Below are 16368 nucleotides of genomic sequence, written 5' to 3' on the forward strand. Positions count from 1 at the left end.
CGAAGAAGAAGATGAAACCATGAGTCCCAAGAAAATGTTTTTTTTTTGTCAAAAATGCAGTACACCCAGAGGAGAGAGAGATGCAGAGATACAAAAGAGATCCTCGGACAAAAGCGAAAACGGATACTAAAGTAGATGATGAGTGGGATCCAGCAATGTATTTGATTAGTCCACGTGGGTTATTCTCATTGGGACTTGTGGGAGCTGGTGGGCAGTCATGGGCCATCATATTTTGATTCAGACTCGGTCAAAGTCAAATACTCACACCAGGGTGTATACAGTCAACCAAATTAAAATCCTTTATCCGTATAGATAGAGGATTATGCTATCTTCACATTCTTCTTTCTAAATTGGCTCGTCCTTAAGTGACAACAATGGGCTACTATAATTAAGGGTGTTGATTCGGTACAATACCAGTAATTTGGTATGGTATAGTACGGTATTGAATTTGAAAATCTCATACCGAAACTTTATCATACATATTTTATACATTACGGTATGAAAACGGTATTTTAAAAAATGATATGGTATAAAAACGGTGTTAAAAAATGGCACGGTTTGGTATACGATTCGGTTTTGTTACGGTATGAAAGTATGAAACCAATTCTTTTTGTCATTAAACAAAGATCCATCTTACGAGAAGTGGTCTCCATGTTTCTTTTTGTGATTCAATAAATTGATCATTTAATCCATTCGACGGAGGTAGTGATTAGTTGCTTACGTTCCATGTATGACATCAAGGGATTCAAGGCTCATGTTTTCTATTTTGTAATTAAAGAATAAATATAAATTTGAAAAGAAACTTGTATATCATATAAACAATCTTTGGAAGAGCATGGTTGCAAGCAATTTGCAATGGAGTAAATTGTGTTGGTTAGGCAACTTGTTGGGAACTTGATCTGGTCAATGGATGCACCTATGTTATCGTGTTGTTTTTTGTGCCTTCGTGCTTGATCTTAATCAATAACTTGATGATCAACTTTTAAAGTTTAAATGGGTCAAGATAGAATGATACCATAGTAGGCTTCAATCAAATCTTTGAAGTTGTTCAACCAACCTAGATTCACTTCTAGAATTCAAATTCCTCGGAGCAAGCTCCTTCTTGTTGTGCATGATGTAGAAGACATATAAAGGGCAAAGGGCTGGACAAAGAGAAGTAATCTAGTGTCTTGTCATATTCTTATTGTAATAACTTAGTAGGGCCTAAACTTTAAAATAGAATTACAAAAGACTAACCTTCAAGACGGTACAAAAACAATATTCGGTACGGTATCGGAATTCAGTAATTTAGTACGGTATATGGTATATACCGATAGTATACCATTTAAAACCGAAACCGTACCGTACAAAATTCCAAAAAATGGTTTCGATACAAATCATACCGAATTTGAAATGGTGTGGTTTTAAGCGGCGCGGTTTGGTACGGTTAAACGGATTCGATACCATATTGACATCCTTAACTATAATATGCTAGGGAGTGGAACCCACATAAGACCCTTTCTCTTGTCAAGGAGTACCATGATTGGGAGGTGATCCACATGTCACGTTCTTATACCACACATTTAGAAGAGAGACTTGTACTTAAGAATTGGTAAAGTGTAGAGGAATGTGAGAAAAATACAATCTTTTACTCTTGTGAGTAGAGAATTCCAAACTTCTTATGCTGGGAGGGTAGGAGGGTAATCATTTTATGTTGGATTCAATTGATTAAAAAAGAGCTTTTACAAGCATTTGATTGCCCTACCGCAAGGTAACCCTTCTCATAAAGTCATTCCTATAGAAACTTGAAGAACACGAAAATCATATTATATTATACAGTGTGAAACATTTGAATTATCGGTCAAATCATATATTACTATAAAAATGAAAAGCCTTAAACTCTTCTCCCAAGTTCTGAACGAATCAAAATCCGTCCTAGGTATCTTTCATTTTATTCTCCACCATGTGGCTCGTAGCTCAAGGATGTGGTGGTTCTATTGGAATCTGGGGCAGGCGTTTTCCGGGCTTGTTTTTCCTGTACAGGCAATACCTTGCTCAAACCAGCATTGTGTTGTGGATAATCCAACATATCTGAGCTTTGAAATTCTTAGATACTAGAGATCTTTATCATCGTGCCAAAAAAATAATCGTGCTGAACTGGAATGGTCAGATCAAAAGTAGTGGTCCATCATCAGATTTGTTTTTCTATTTTATTTTTTTACTTTTTGAATTACACCTACTGAAACCTAAAAAAATTAAAAAATAAATAAAACAGGCTCTTGAGTCTTGACCACCACTTTAAATCACAACCGTAGGTATTGGACGAAAAAAAATCACAACCGTAGGCGGCACCAGCTCAGTGCACAGCACTGAAGTTGAGTCTCCAAAAAAAAGATGTTTATTAGATGGGGGTCTGTTTTACAATAAGACAACCAACATCATGGCTGGCCCTTTCAAGCTTTCCTCAATGCGTGGAGGTTTCATGGCTTTGCAGAGAGGGAAATCTGCAAAAGAGAAAACCCCTTAACAAAAGTAAAAAAACCCAACTCCTATGTTAGACTCAAGCTCATGTAGGCTCAAAATATTGATTGAAAAGAGACTAGGTTGATTAGATTTCCTTCATTATCTCAGATGATAAGGCGTCGGTCACCAATAAATTTCCAAATCATACCATCTGGATAAATATTATGATTTTGATGTAAGATCACCTCTCTCTCTCATAAAGGTCCCAGCCCAATGGATATCATCTAAAGGGTTATGGCAAATAATAAATTGGAGACAGAGAACTGATCATCATAAAATACCAACAAGGATTTTAATTCAAATCAACTTACAATAACCCACATGCCAAACTCTTGTATAGTCTGACCTAATCAGAATCAAATTTTGGATAAATATAATAAATTATATCAAACAATTGAATTAACTAAACAGTTTGAATCTTGGTAACAGGTTTTGGTGGAGACACTTCCAACATACATGATCCTTGCTGCTCATTCTACTTATAATATAACCATGATCCATGCTGCTGCTTCTTTCAATAAACCAAAGAAAATTCAACAAATGAAAATTTTAGGGGGAGATTTTGTTCTCAGATATGTCTCTCCGGTGACCTGTAGTTGTATTGGCATCGAACCACTGGAATGTGCCAACATGGGTAGTCTTTCATTTGTACCATACGGTAAGTATGAATAAGAACAAAAATCAGACCACAGGTGCACACGGAGGCACCAAAGAGGGCTAGCTACAACTTCCACTGAAAAGTTTTCTTCTACAGCGGCAATAATTTCTGTTTCCCTAGATTTTATTAATCAATTGCAGAGGCTGCTCACGTGATTCAAAACCCAGCACTCCATTCCAGGTTATAATTTAAAACCAGTTTGCTCCCACACCCAATGATCAGGTATGCGCCAAGAGAAGGTTGAATAGTAGCAGAGATGCAAGCCACAGGAAGAAGTGGCAGAATGGGTGGCAATATAAATAGCTCTGAAGCTGCCAATTCAAGGAAAATCGAATGGTGAGCAAAGATGTTGCTATCCTGTTCATTTTCCTGGTGCAATGACAACAAAAACATCCTCATGGGACCATCTTCGCGGCAGTTCTTTATGTGGAGGGTTGATAATGGCACTTTCTTCTGTTGCTAGGCGATAACCAATCACAATCTCATGCTTTTGCCGACCTCTCTTCATTAAATCATAGAAGCACAACTCTTCCTGCTCAAACAGATAGAATTCTGCTGGTCTGATGAACATCTCACTACCCTGTGGAAACAAAACATTCATATATCAAATACAAGTATGTTCCACAATCATAGTACAAACCACCTACAGCAAACAAACCCCATTGGTAAAATCTGAGAATTCCCAAACAATCTCACACAAAAAACCTAAAGAGTTTCAGCTGTTTAGGTGGAGTTGTGTGGGCCTATTTCCAGTTTTTGTTATTTCCCAAGTCAAAGCATGGTGAACAGTTTCCCTGAAATTCTGGAAACAGACTCTCTGCTAAAGCTGAGGTAAGGTTTTGCACATTACACTCCCCAGCAATGGTGGGAGCCTTATGCACCGGGTATACCATTTTTCCATTGCATGTTAGGGAGAATGAACAAATAAATAACAAATTGAAGTGCTACTGGAAATAATCGTTTTGAATAATAAACAGTCTGGCAATCCTTAAATTCCATGTCCTTTCAGTTGATCTGCCTAGAAAAGACAAACACAAGACAAGTTTAGAGGTTGACCAGACTTTCAGCTGATAGAAATATATTGCATATTCTAACACCAAATTTTAGCGCTTTGTCGTGACTGGTTCAGAAAGCATAAAATTTATTGCTAATTGCAATCACTGGCAAAACTCTTTCTACTGCCAGGGTAAGTGCCTTCATCCCACCCCCCCCCCGCCCCGCGCGGTTCCCTGTATGATTCATATATTTCATCATAAAGAAGGAAGAGATGTCCATCTCCCAGACAACCTACTGGGTCACAGTTGAGCTGTTCCTGGTTTACCACCATTCTCAGTGCTGATATTGAAACCTAAAAAGGGGTAACCAGAAGCCTACCATTTCTAGTAGCACTTTTCTTGACCCAACTGGTCCATCCAAGTGTTTAACTATGCTACATTCATCCCTGAAGCTAAATACATTATAGTACTAACTTGAATGCTTATAAAATAACTAGTTGCACATTAAGTTGGACACACTCACCATTTCATTGGCATTGGTAGTACATGACTTACACCAGCATGGTGTAAGTAAAATTTTCTCCCTAGGGTAAATGTAGTAAAAGTGGCGGGCCTTGGTGCAATGGTTGCTAGACCACAATTGTAGCCTGAGGTCAAGGTAATGAAACAGCTTCTCAGCAAAAATTGCTGGGTTAAGGCTGCATAGAAAAGTCTCCCTTCCAGACTCCCCTTATGCGCCTTTAGCACCAGATTCGCCCTTTTAAGTAACGACATAATAAAAAATTTCTCCTTCTTTGTGCTATTTTCTCATCTGTATTTCTTTCCAAATTCCTTTTCAGTTCTTGTATCTCTTTTTCCCTAGTCGGCAGTGCTTGACTGCCCAGGGAATTCGGGTATGTTTAACTGACTCAGAGTTGTGTCCTCTCCCAAAATTCATCACCAATTCAGTAAATTCATAACTTGATAGAAGTTTGCACAAATTCATAACTTGATAGAAGTTTGCACATGGACATGAAGTACCTTTGCAGAAAAGAGTTCCTCGAGTACCCGATTGATTTGCTTGTCTTCAGCGACCATTGCTAGTGCCATACTCACTAGTTCATTCGACAACACATAATCACTAATTCTTGAGACAGAGACCAGGTTTCTAGTCCTTGAATCGAGGATCTCACTAATAATTATTGATGAGTTTGAAGCTTGCTGCACTTCGCAGATCCAAGAGCTGTAAGAGAATTCAGAATCAAGTGTAGGAGGTGGTTTGGCATCTCGGTGTGGAAGACGCTTGGACTGAATGCATGAAAAGAAGTAGGCAATTAGCTGTTATTGACAAAAGATTCAAAACAGATCATCAATGCCTAGATTTATCTGCAGGATTAATCGTTTATACAGCAAGCAACTGGTGGTGAATGTGGAAATCAAAATTTCCCCATTTTTGGAGGGGTGATCATTAGAATATCTGTGTTCCTTTAACCTCCATTTCCATTTGTCGTCCAAAATCCAACAAGTAACTGCAAAATTATCTTAATTCAAATTCCAGATTTATGTTGCTAGGAGCAACTTCTAAGATTGTTTTCACTAGTCAACAGCTTCTGGAATAACAAGCAGGGTTCACTAACTTAGCTTCATATTTACAAGTCAACAACACAAAACCACAAAACAATTTCCTGAATCAGGTCAACATTGAACAATATAGTTACCTGAATATCACGGATCAGAAGAAGAGTAGTCAGACATCGTGAGTCAGAAAGCACATTTGAGTCCTCCAGAGATTCATCTGCGAGAATTAAAATCTGTCTCCTTAGGGTTAGTATTCAATTGATGAGGGAACATTTAATGGAAAACTCATCAAGAGAGCACTGCTTGACCTCCCCTCCCACCTACACACACAATCCCCGAAAAGGTTTGTAACCCAGTGCACATATAGGGTAAGAAATTTATGACTTACTAGATGCTGTAGAGTTAGGATTAGTATAAAAACTAGATTTCACTATAAAATTATAGAGTCAATATGTACTGAAAAGTTAACCATCACTTACTGTAAAAGTAGATTATTGATCACCAAACAATTTACAAAAACAAAAAACTAGTAGAATTGGCCATTAAAACCAAAGAACAACATTTCATGGAAATAAGGAGTTAAAACAATAAACAGGGAACAAACCGTCACCAGTTCACCATCGTCTACAAGAGGCAATGCATACTTACAGCATCAAATGTCTCTACGGGAAGACTCTCCAAATGCCGCCGGATGACAGCATTTCCTACCCTGTGCACGAGCTTGATCTTCTCCAAGTCTTTAAGATCAACCCCATCTTGAGTCAATTTGCGCTCCCTATCCTTCTCTGGAACCTCATTAAACAGCCATAGTTCTGAACCTGGAGCTGAGAATGACTCAAGGACCTAAGAAAAAAAAAGAAAACTAAAATTCTACCATCAACATAATCAAGATTACTTCAGTGTCTGAGGCACTTCACCACAGATATTAATGCAAAGACCAACCAAAAGAAAAAAGGTATGACAATTTATGTAGTAAACCAAATAACAGAACCTGCAAATGTAGAAGCTGCCAATTTTCTGTCACTTTCTTCTGAAGCAGGTAACGAGGCTAAGGTTACTGAACCAGTTCATGTCATACAAAAACCTTCAAAGTTTGGCAAGCCAGTATATTCTCAATTCCTTAGAAGCTTACTTAGAACAAAAGATATAACCAAGCCTCGACAATTAGGCAGTTTCCACAACTAATTACTTCGACTTAACTAAGCCTCCCCCTAATTACTTTGGTTGGCTAACTGTAACTAAGCCTCCCTCTAATTACTTTGGTAGGCTACCTGATCCTATCCCACATTTTACCACTAGTTAGGGTACTCTTTTTTTTTTTTTTTTTTTTTTTTTGGGGGGGGGGGGGGGGGGGGGGATGTTCAGATTGAAAGAAATAATCCCATAAGGAATTCAACCTAGAGATGTTTCACTGGATCCATTCATTTTGATGTTCAATTCGTGGACCTTGAAGTAAAATAAAGAGGATATTACTACCTCTATATTATCTTATAGATGGAGCAGGCAGGCCTTGTAGCAATGGAAACATCACTCAATTGTGACCCACAGCTCAGAAAAGTTCACAGGTTCAAGTTTGGAAACAACCTCTACAAAAAAGGGGTAAGGCCGCATACAGTCATACATTATGACCCTCCCCAGATTCTGTAGTGGCAGGAGTCTTGGGCATTGGGTACTCCCTTTTTATATTATCTTATAGACAATGGACATAGTATAGTGGGCTCTGCCGTGAACATCTGTTTTTTCTTTGATACATTCTAAGATACAAACCCTACAATAGATATTTTACTTTCTTTATTAAGTACCCACTCATTTCACATCAAAATAAACAGTCTCCTAACTGCAACATCCACAACTTTCTGATGAGAACAATGCTGAAGACCATGAAGAGTACCACCAAGTCCAAGCATTTATGACAAGGGAAAAACTTAACAAGTTGAACTAGAATGCTTTGTACAGAAAAGTAGCGAACTACAAGTCCACAGACACATTATGAAACAGGAAAATATCACAATGATTAGGAACCTAGAGTTTGAAAGATAATCATTCGGGGTGCACCAGATATTTATTGCAAACTTACATATGAGGAACGAAATTTTTTAAATTAAATTACCATTATCATATCTTGAATGTCACGGCGCCATCCACAAAATAGTATCTTCTCCGGAAATTTTGAAGGACAGAACATATTAGGGAAATAGCCCCTGTGTACCTACAGCAGGAACATGGAGTGAAATCATAATAGATTGACCAATAGATCAGGGATTCTAAAAGGTATTTCATAACCATAAAACATAAAGAAAAGATATTTTGGTCCTCTTTTCTAGTGGACAAAGAGGGAACAAATGGCAACAAACTAAAGCTCATATGTTTCAATGTATGGTGATGTAAAGTGATGTAAAGTAGAACATCAGTGGAATCCCCAACTGTCAAGCTATCTAATGCAAAGTAGAACATCAACAAAGTGGAGACCCTGACTGTTTCAGGGATGCCAATTCAGTGGCAGACTTATTAGCAGTTTCTGTGCAAAAGAACAAACATCAGCAAACGTGGAGAAATGGCCATGATCAATTAAGTCAGAGTTAGATAGGGATAAGGCTTGGATACCAGTACGCAGATTTGTTTAAATTTTAGGTCTAAGCAGTTTCTGTGCAAAAGAACAAACATCAGCAAATGTGGAGAAATGGCCAAGATCAATTAAGTCAGAGTTAGATAGGGATAAGGCTTGGATACCAGTACGTAGATTTGTTTAAATTTTTGGTCTAAGCAGTTTCTGTCCAAAAGAACAAACATCAGCAAACGTGGAGAAATGGCCAAGATATATTAGGTCAGAGTTAGATAGGGATAAGGCTTGGATACCAATACGTAGATTTGTTTAAAGTTTAGGTCGTTCTTCTCATGCAATTGAAGACTATTGTTTCAGTATCCCTTATTTGTTGTCTAGCGTTCTTTTTCCCTTATTTTAATAAAACTGACTTTAGCAGGAAAAAAAAAAAAAAGGAAGGTAATCAAGAAACCACCCCCAATGAAAAACACAAAGTGTAATAGAATGAGTTTATCTGATTCTCACAAGTGATGGCTGAAACTCTTCTCTTCCCCATTGGTTTGGGTTTAAGGGATTTTCTTTCTTCCCCCTTACTTCTTGAGTTCTTGTCATTTCTACTCCTTTTTGTTCTTCTTTCTCTTATTCATTTCTTTTCTTATTTTTTAAATCTCATTTCGCCTCTCAACCCCATGGATGGCTGCTCCCTACCTTTTCTCATCTACTTATTGTTCTCTTTCTATTTACCTTTTCACTTTTTAGTTGATAGTGTCCTTTCTACAGTTTCAGATCCAATATATTTTCTAGGAAATAATTCTCCTTCCTCTCATCGGTTCCCCCATCGACTACTTACCTCCTTCTCAAGCACACTGAGAGGCATCAACCTAGATGTGGTTTTCTTTTTTTCCCCAACAAGGGGTAGTGCTGTAACTTTAAGCTTTCCTGTGTGGGGCACAGGATCTATGCAACTAGGCAGCATTCTATTTGCCTTCTATTCTAGTTATAATGTTACAATTGTAATGAATCATTCCTTCCATTATTCTAGCCTTTTAAGTATAGATTCAGAATCAGCCATATCAGACATTATATCTAGATCTAACCATTAGATCTAAGATCAAATCTGATCACTTGCTAAAATCCATGAGTGCGCCCATAACTTGCAGACTCAATGATTGATCCCCATCACCTAGTACCACTCCAGATTATACCCCTCTTTTCTTCTTGCAGTAGTTCTTCAGCAACTGATTCCTGTACTGCTTTGAAACTTTGATATCTGACTTAAGAGTTCTTTGTAATTGCCAGTGATATGCCTTCTGCTAATTAACCAAGTATTGTCTCAGTTTTCTGCAAAGTTAACGTAATCTTACATTTCCCCAATTTCTTCAAGTCTAGTTTCACATTTAATCTGCAGTTCCAACCAATCATTCCATTGACCGGGCTCATATTTTGAGAGATTCCACTCTTTCAGGGGACATTCAATTAGAATTCACAAGTGGCTTTCATCTGATTATCGGATCAAGAGCTTTTGCTTTTATTGGTTGGTTACTGTTTTTGGTTCTTCATATGGTTGGTGCAGATCCAACCCTTTGCCTCATTCTGAATCCTGGAGCAAATATTCAGCAGGATATAAGTCTTGTGCAACCTGATTTCAAGCTCTATCAGGAAGTTGGATACCAGGATTTCTTATTCCTATCAAATTCTGTTTTGTTGTTACCCCTAGTATTAAAAAGGGCGTACCCAGTGCCGAAGCTCCCACACTGTGGGGTCTGGGGAAGGGACTTTCTAGGCAGCCTTACCCCTACTTTTTGCAGAGAGGCTGATTCGAACCCGCGACCTCCAGCGCACAATGGAGAGACTCCACCATTGCGCTAGGCCCGCCCTTCCTGTTTCCCCTAGTATTCAATCAAGGTAATTCTGTAAGGTGTGTCTTTTTACATTTGATCTCTAGGTTGTAGAAACAAATCACAGAGTCATGTACAATGATGTAGTATTTTACTGTGTTCCATGGCCATAACTACAAGTATTGATTGTTTTAGCCTAAGGAAGTGGATGCAATTTTTGCAAATTAACATATATTATCATGAACAACAGAACATAGACATCTTAAAAAAATTGTATAGTTTAGGCAGGGACAGGCAAGTGATTTTCATCAAAGAATTCTTTGCAGACAAAGAGACGTCAATGGGGCTTCTTACTTCTTGATTAAATCCTCCTGCATCAATTTATAAACATTCTTCAAAAAAAAGCAGCCCTTATTCGAGTAGGGTGCTCACAAAATGCGTGCTACTGCAGTCAGCAATCAAACTACTGCATTTAGAAGCCAAAACATAGTGCTCCTGATTTTCAGTGATAACTTTCATTAGACTCTGCTTGGTCTCTAAGCATAAGCATGTGTTTGTGCATGCTGTTACTGACAGGGCCTTTCGAATTTAAATTTGCATTGTTGCAGAAAACAACTTAATTGTTTGGGAAACTAAAGTAATACTTATGCTACATATGATGACAAGAAAAACAGACCTCTGGTAATGGGCCTGGTTCATAAGTATCATCATCTTCTGCTATAACAAGGACTTCATCTCCTTCTTCTAACACATAATCATCATCTGGATTTATAATGATCTCGCCACCCATGGCAGCAACCTTCACTCCACAAGGTACAGCATCGGCAAATGATATCAGTACGTCTTCAAATCGGAGACCATCTAACTGAGGCCATCTTTTGATATAGAACTCAGCATTCTCAAATCCTAAGATATTTTCCCAAATCTGCACAGAAGGAATAAACTCATCAATCACTAAGCATTGCCAAGCAAAAACAAATGTGTCTCAATAACTCTATAATTTGATGAATATTCATCCACCATCCTCATTGCTCTTGAGTTGGACTGCATATAAGAAGCATCCAGATTAAGTTTAACTATAAATAGGGACTAAAATAATGTACACAGCCTTACCCCTACTTTGCTAAGTGGCTGCTTCTAGACTCAAACCTGGGACCACCAGGCCGTAATGGAGCAACCCTCACCGTCGCACTAAGGCCAGCCCTCTAAATAGGTACTAAAATCTTGTAGATCATGAATTCCAGAAGAAAATGAAGCAATTTATAAGAAGTTTGTATAAAATATGGATAAGGAAGTTGATATGGATGAGTGAGAGAAGACAAATTTACAAATTCGACTTAATTTGGGAGTACCACCCATAAACAATAAGTGCAAGACAATAGTTTGAGAAGGCAAGGATGTACGACGAAGGCCTTTGAAATGCTCCAACAGGGAGGAGTGGTTCAACTCAAGTTGAGGGATATAAATTAGCCAAGGGTAGGCCTAAGATGTCCTTGGATTCTAGATATGTAGAGGAAAGACATTTAAAGCTTAAGACTAGTTAGTAACACTATGAATGGACCTGATAGATAAAAAGGATACATATAGCTGATCCCATTTAGTTGGGAATATGGGATAATAGTAAACCAAGTTTGAGTTCATTTACATACTTATGTACAATTAATCTCAAAACCCTTATACTTTCCAAAGTGGGAAATCCTTTTTTTTTTCAAAGAATTTAATAGTTGTTACCTTGATGAAATCCTCAAATTTGAGTGGAACCACAAAATTAATAGTATGACTAGGACGAACATGGTCAAGAACTCAAAACGAGAAAACAGAACATACACTAGAGAGTCATACAGTCAAGGAACAATAAGCTACCTAGACATTTACTTATCCCTCAATGACCACAATTTATGATATCTACCATTGAAGCTAGCTGACTAACCTGTGCAAGCCCAGGTTGGAGAGCGCACTGGATCATCAGCCGTCCAATCACATCATGTGCAACAACTGTTTCAACGAGTTCCCCACCAACAAGCTTTACTAAAGGTTCATTATCAAGATCACTGATCTCTACAACAATATGACCCCTCAAACCTTCCTTCACTCCAGTCAGACTCAATACAACTCTCAAAGCACGTGAGTCACTCTGACAAGAAAACATTGTAAAATTTAAGAATAATAACTTGGTAGAAATTCATTCTGAAAAGTCACATAGTGTTACGTTGTTAATGAAACTGCAACCTGATCTGCATTTTCATCAGATGCCAATACAATTATTGCACGTGCCTTTGAAACTGAAACCTATAAACAAGCCAAGAATAACCCATAAAAGTCAAGAGTTCAACACTAATCAAGTGAAGACGAGAATTAAGAGAGTAGAATATAAAAATGGTAAAGCATGGTTAGCTATAGCAAACCTTTTTCAAGTCAGCCAAAATGAGAGGAGATCCACTTCTGCAAATGACAGAGGTCCCCATGAAATCAAATTCCAGCTTTGATATATCTGTTTCCATTTCTTCTTTTTCTCTTTCAGCAAGCACTACAACTACACCACCTCCTACACTTTTGTTCGCTATGGCAAGCTGCTTAAGAAGTGAATCCTGAAAAAGAATGCAAGTCAGCAGAAGGGGCCCAAGAATAAATAAATAAATAAAATACCCAGGAACTATGACAAATGAAATCAGTAAGTTGGCCGAGGAGCAACAGAGGAATAAAGTCAAGGGCAAAAATGATTATTGGACTGTTTCTTTACAGAAGTGGAAACCTAACTGCCCCAGAGCTTCTGCTAGTTTCCTCCCCTTATTTATTGTGTGACCTTTTTTGTGAATCATATTTATGTAAATCTACTATGAATGAAGGGTTGTCCAGAAACTGGAAGAAAGGAGCAGATGTATATATGCAGTCTGCACAGAAGATTGACCAAGATTTAGGATTCCTCTATATGTTTGTGGTTCTGGTTCAACCTTAAAAATCTTATAAAATGAAAAAAAAAAATTTGAGAAAAGAAAGAAAAAGAAAAGGCGAAGGAGTGTAGGCGTGCAAGGACACACTGTGTTCAAACCTAAACAATAATATAAATTGATGAAGGAAAAGGGGGTGAAAGTGTGCTGGGACACACTCTTGCACAACCAAACAGAGATCGGAAATAACCGTATTTTCTTTCCTTACTGGCACCTCTTGGCTAATTAGATATGACCAAGGAAAATATCCACAAAGAACAAGCATCAAATTGGTGGATTAGTGAGATCAGCACTCAAGATTTTGTTTTAATGGAAATAGCAAAACAATGTTATCAGTCAATAACAATTAACATGATTCAAGAAGTTGTAATGATGGAGATTGTGATAGTAAAAATATAACACAAGTATGATTTTCTTTTTCTCAGGTTCCTTTCTTATCTTGCAACAATCAAATCAACAATAGAAAATCTCTTAATGTCATCTACAATATGAAAATGGTTCATCAACTCCAAAGTAATATTGAATAATTTACCAACTTGTCACTCCATCCAAGAATCAGTATGTGGTTTCTCTCAATGACTTCGCTTTTCCCCTTCCGCAGTGAATCAACCTTCTTTGAGATTGCATCAGAAACTAGGCCGAGCATCATTGCAAAGACCAGCATACCTCCAGAACTTATTGAAATGGAGACAATCCTTTGACCAATGGCAACGGTATCCGTATGAGTCCCTGAATCTGCGACAAAAGTCCATGAAAGCCATAAAGCCTCCGCAAAGGTGCAGTCACTCACAGCGTACAATGCCAGTCCCCCAAATGCAATAAGCAGTACAGTCGCAAAAAGAAACGCGATCAACTTTGCATACGGATAGACAGAGAAAAACACGTCCACTCTATAAGCAATTCTCTTCTTCAAGGAAACTTCCTCCTCATTATTCCTTGACCCCCTTGCAATCCTGATTAGTCGAGGAAGATAGTCGAGATATTGGAACAAAGCAAATGATGCGATAACCATTAACACCACAATATACAAAACAACAGTTCTACCGGCACCACCATCAGAATATGAAAATAAACTAGTAACTTCAGGCGGCAAATTCTTTATGTTATCAAGACCAACATCCCTGTTCCCACTATGAAGTCCAGTAATCTCTCCCTGGAGAAAAACCGAAAAGCAAATCAAATCACACACGGTCCGCAGCCTTAGCTTTCTCAAAATGCAAATTTTAAAATAAAGATTGGTTATAGAGGCAAGGGGTGCACCTGGAGGCCTGTGATTTGAATTCGCAGAGAAACTGCATAGAGAAACGTCACTGCACAAATGGCTATGAGCTGCAGCACAAACCCAAAGATGAATTAAAGAGGAGCTTAAAGCTTTTAAAAGAAATATCAAATGTACAAACCTCAGGTACTTACCGAATGAAACGCCAACGAGCTGCTGCTATGTTGACGGGAGCTTCTACGAGGAGATGCAGTGAACGGTGAGTAAGACCTAGGCGAAGAATATCTCGGAGACTGAGTCAGCTTCGGTTTGATCTCATCCATCTGAGTTCCCCCATCTGAGACCCAACGAGAGAAACCTAGACGATGAGGCAAGGTATGTGAAGCAAGCTTAGCTCGACTTCGATTAAATATTCCGCCGTTTCGTTTACTAAACGGATCACCGTCAGAGGACCTTCGCAAGTCAAAGGCTCGATTAGCCGAGGAAGACAACAGCTTGGAGCTTGAGTTTGAGGTTGAATCTCCACTACTAATTAGACATTATGGCGAGAGAGACAAGAGCCTGAACCTTGATCTGCAGCTAAATCTCTAGCTTCAAAGAATCATCTGATTTGAATACAAGGACTCGAAGAAGAAGACGAAACCATGATTCCCAAGAAAAGGTAGTTTGTCAACTGCAGTACACCCAGGGGAGTGAGAGAGAGATGCAGAGATGCAAAAGAGATCCTCGGACAAAAGCGAAAACGGATATTAAAGTAGATGATGAGTGGCATCCAGCAATGTCTTTGATTAGTCCACGTGGGGTTATTCTCATTGGGACTTGTGGCAGCTGGTTACTGGCTAGCCATTGGCTATCATCATATTTTCATTCAGACCTGGTCATAGGTCAAATACTCAGACCAGGATGCATGCGGTCAACCACGAGTTCGAATCCTTTACTCGCATGGATAGAGGATTGTGCTACCTTCACGTTCTTCAATCTAATCGGCTCTCCCTTAAGGGACAACGATGGGCTACTATGATACTTTTGAATCACATGATAGGGAGTGGGACCTACGTAAGACTATTTTTCTCTGTCAAAGGAGCACATTGTTCTGTCTTGATTGGGAGGTGATCCAAATTCCCTTTACATTCTTATACCTTATATTTAAAAGGTAAGCTCATATTTGAGCATTTGTCAAGTGTACTAAAGGTAAACTCTTATTCTTAAACATATCACAGAGAAATGTGAAAAAAACACAATCTTCAATGAGTAGAGAATCCCAACTAGTTTTGATAGGAGGGTAATCTTCTTTTATGTTGGATTCAATTGATGAAAAGGAGCTTTTACAAGGATTTGATTGCCTTACCACAAGGTAACCCTTATCATAAAGTCATTCCCATAGAAACTTGAGGATCACGAAAATCATATTATACAGTGTGAAACATTTAAAATATCGGTCAAATACAGAGAAAGTGATAGGAAATCAGGTCAGTTCAGTATAAACTCACCTGGTTAGAAACTATACCTTATATCGGGACCAGCAAATCATATACTTAGTATAAAAATCAAGAGCCTTAAAACCTCTTCTCGCCAAGTTCTGAAAGAATAAGAATACGTCTTAGGTATCTTTTTTTCCGCCACGTGGCTCAAGGATCAACGATGTGGTTCTATACTTCTATTGGAATCTGGAGCAGGTGTTTTCCAGGCTTGTTTTTCCTGTACAGACAATACCTTGCTCAAACCAGCATTGTGTTGTTGATAATCCAACAGACCTGAGCTTTGAAATCCTGAGATACTATACTGGAGATCTTTATCATCTTGCCCAAAAAATAATCGTGCTGAACTGGAATGGTGAGGATCAAAAGTAGTGGCCGACCATCCGTTTCGTTTTATTTTTTTTTTTTTTTTTAACTTTTTGGACTACATGACTGAAACCCAAAAAAAAAAAAAAAAACAGATTCTCGACCACCATTTTAAATCACAAACCTAGGCGGCAGCTCAGTGCAAAGTTAAGCCCCAAAAAAAAAAGATCTTTATCAGATGGGGGCCTGTTTTGCAATAAGACAACGAAGATCATGGCTGGCCCTTTCATGGCTTTGCAGAGAGGGAAAGGGAAACCTGCAAAAG

The 16368-nt window shown here is 38.3% G+C and overlaps 1 protein-coding gene across 1 annotated transcript; it reads right to left on the reverse strand.

The window, feature by feature from the left end:
• Positions 1-2818: 2818 nt before the first annotated feature.
• LOC149021238 (putative ion channel SYM8) lies at positions 2819-14795 on the reverse strand (the record flags this gene model as incomplete). Its single annotated transcript, XM_089147432.1, has 12 exons — positions 2819-3740; positions 5176-5442; positions 5853-5945; positions 6361-6555; positions 7823-7921; positions 10769-11017; positions 12023-12226; positions 12322-12381; positions 12498-12680; positions 13573-14193; positions 14301-14369; positions 14454-14795. Coding segments are annotated over 12 exons (2601 nt in total), but the record flags the coding sequence as incomplete, so codon positions are not given.
• Between the last annotated feature and the right edge of the window lie 1573 nt (positions 14796-16368).

The sequence above is a fragment of the Hakea prostrata genome, chromosome 3 (genome assembly GCF_041222555.1).
Source record: "Hakea prostrata isolate BN-2017 chromosome 3, UWA_Hpros_2, whole genome shotgun sequence".
Taxonomy (NCBI): Eukaryota; Viridiplantae; Streptophyta; class Magnoliopsida; order Proteales; family Proteaceae; genus Hakea; species Hakea prostrata.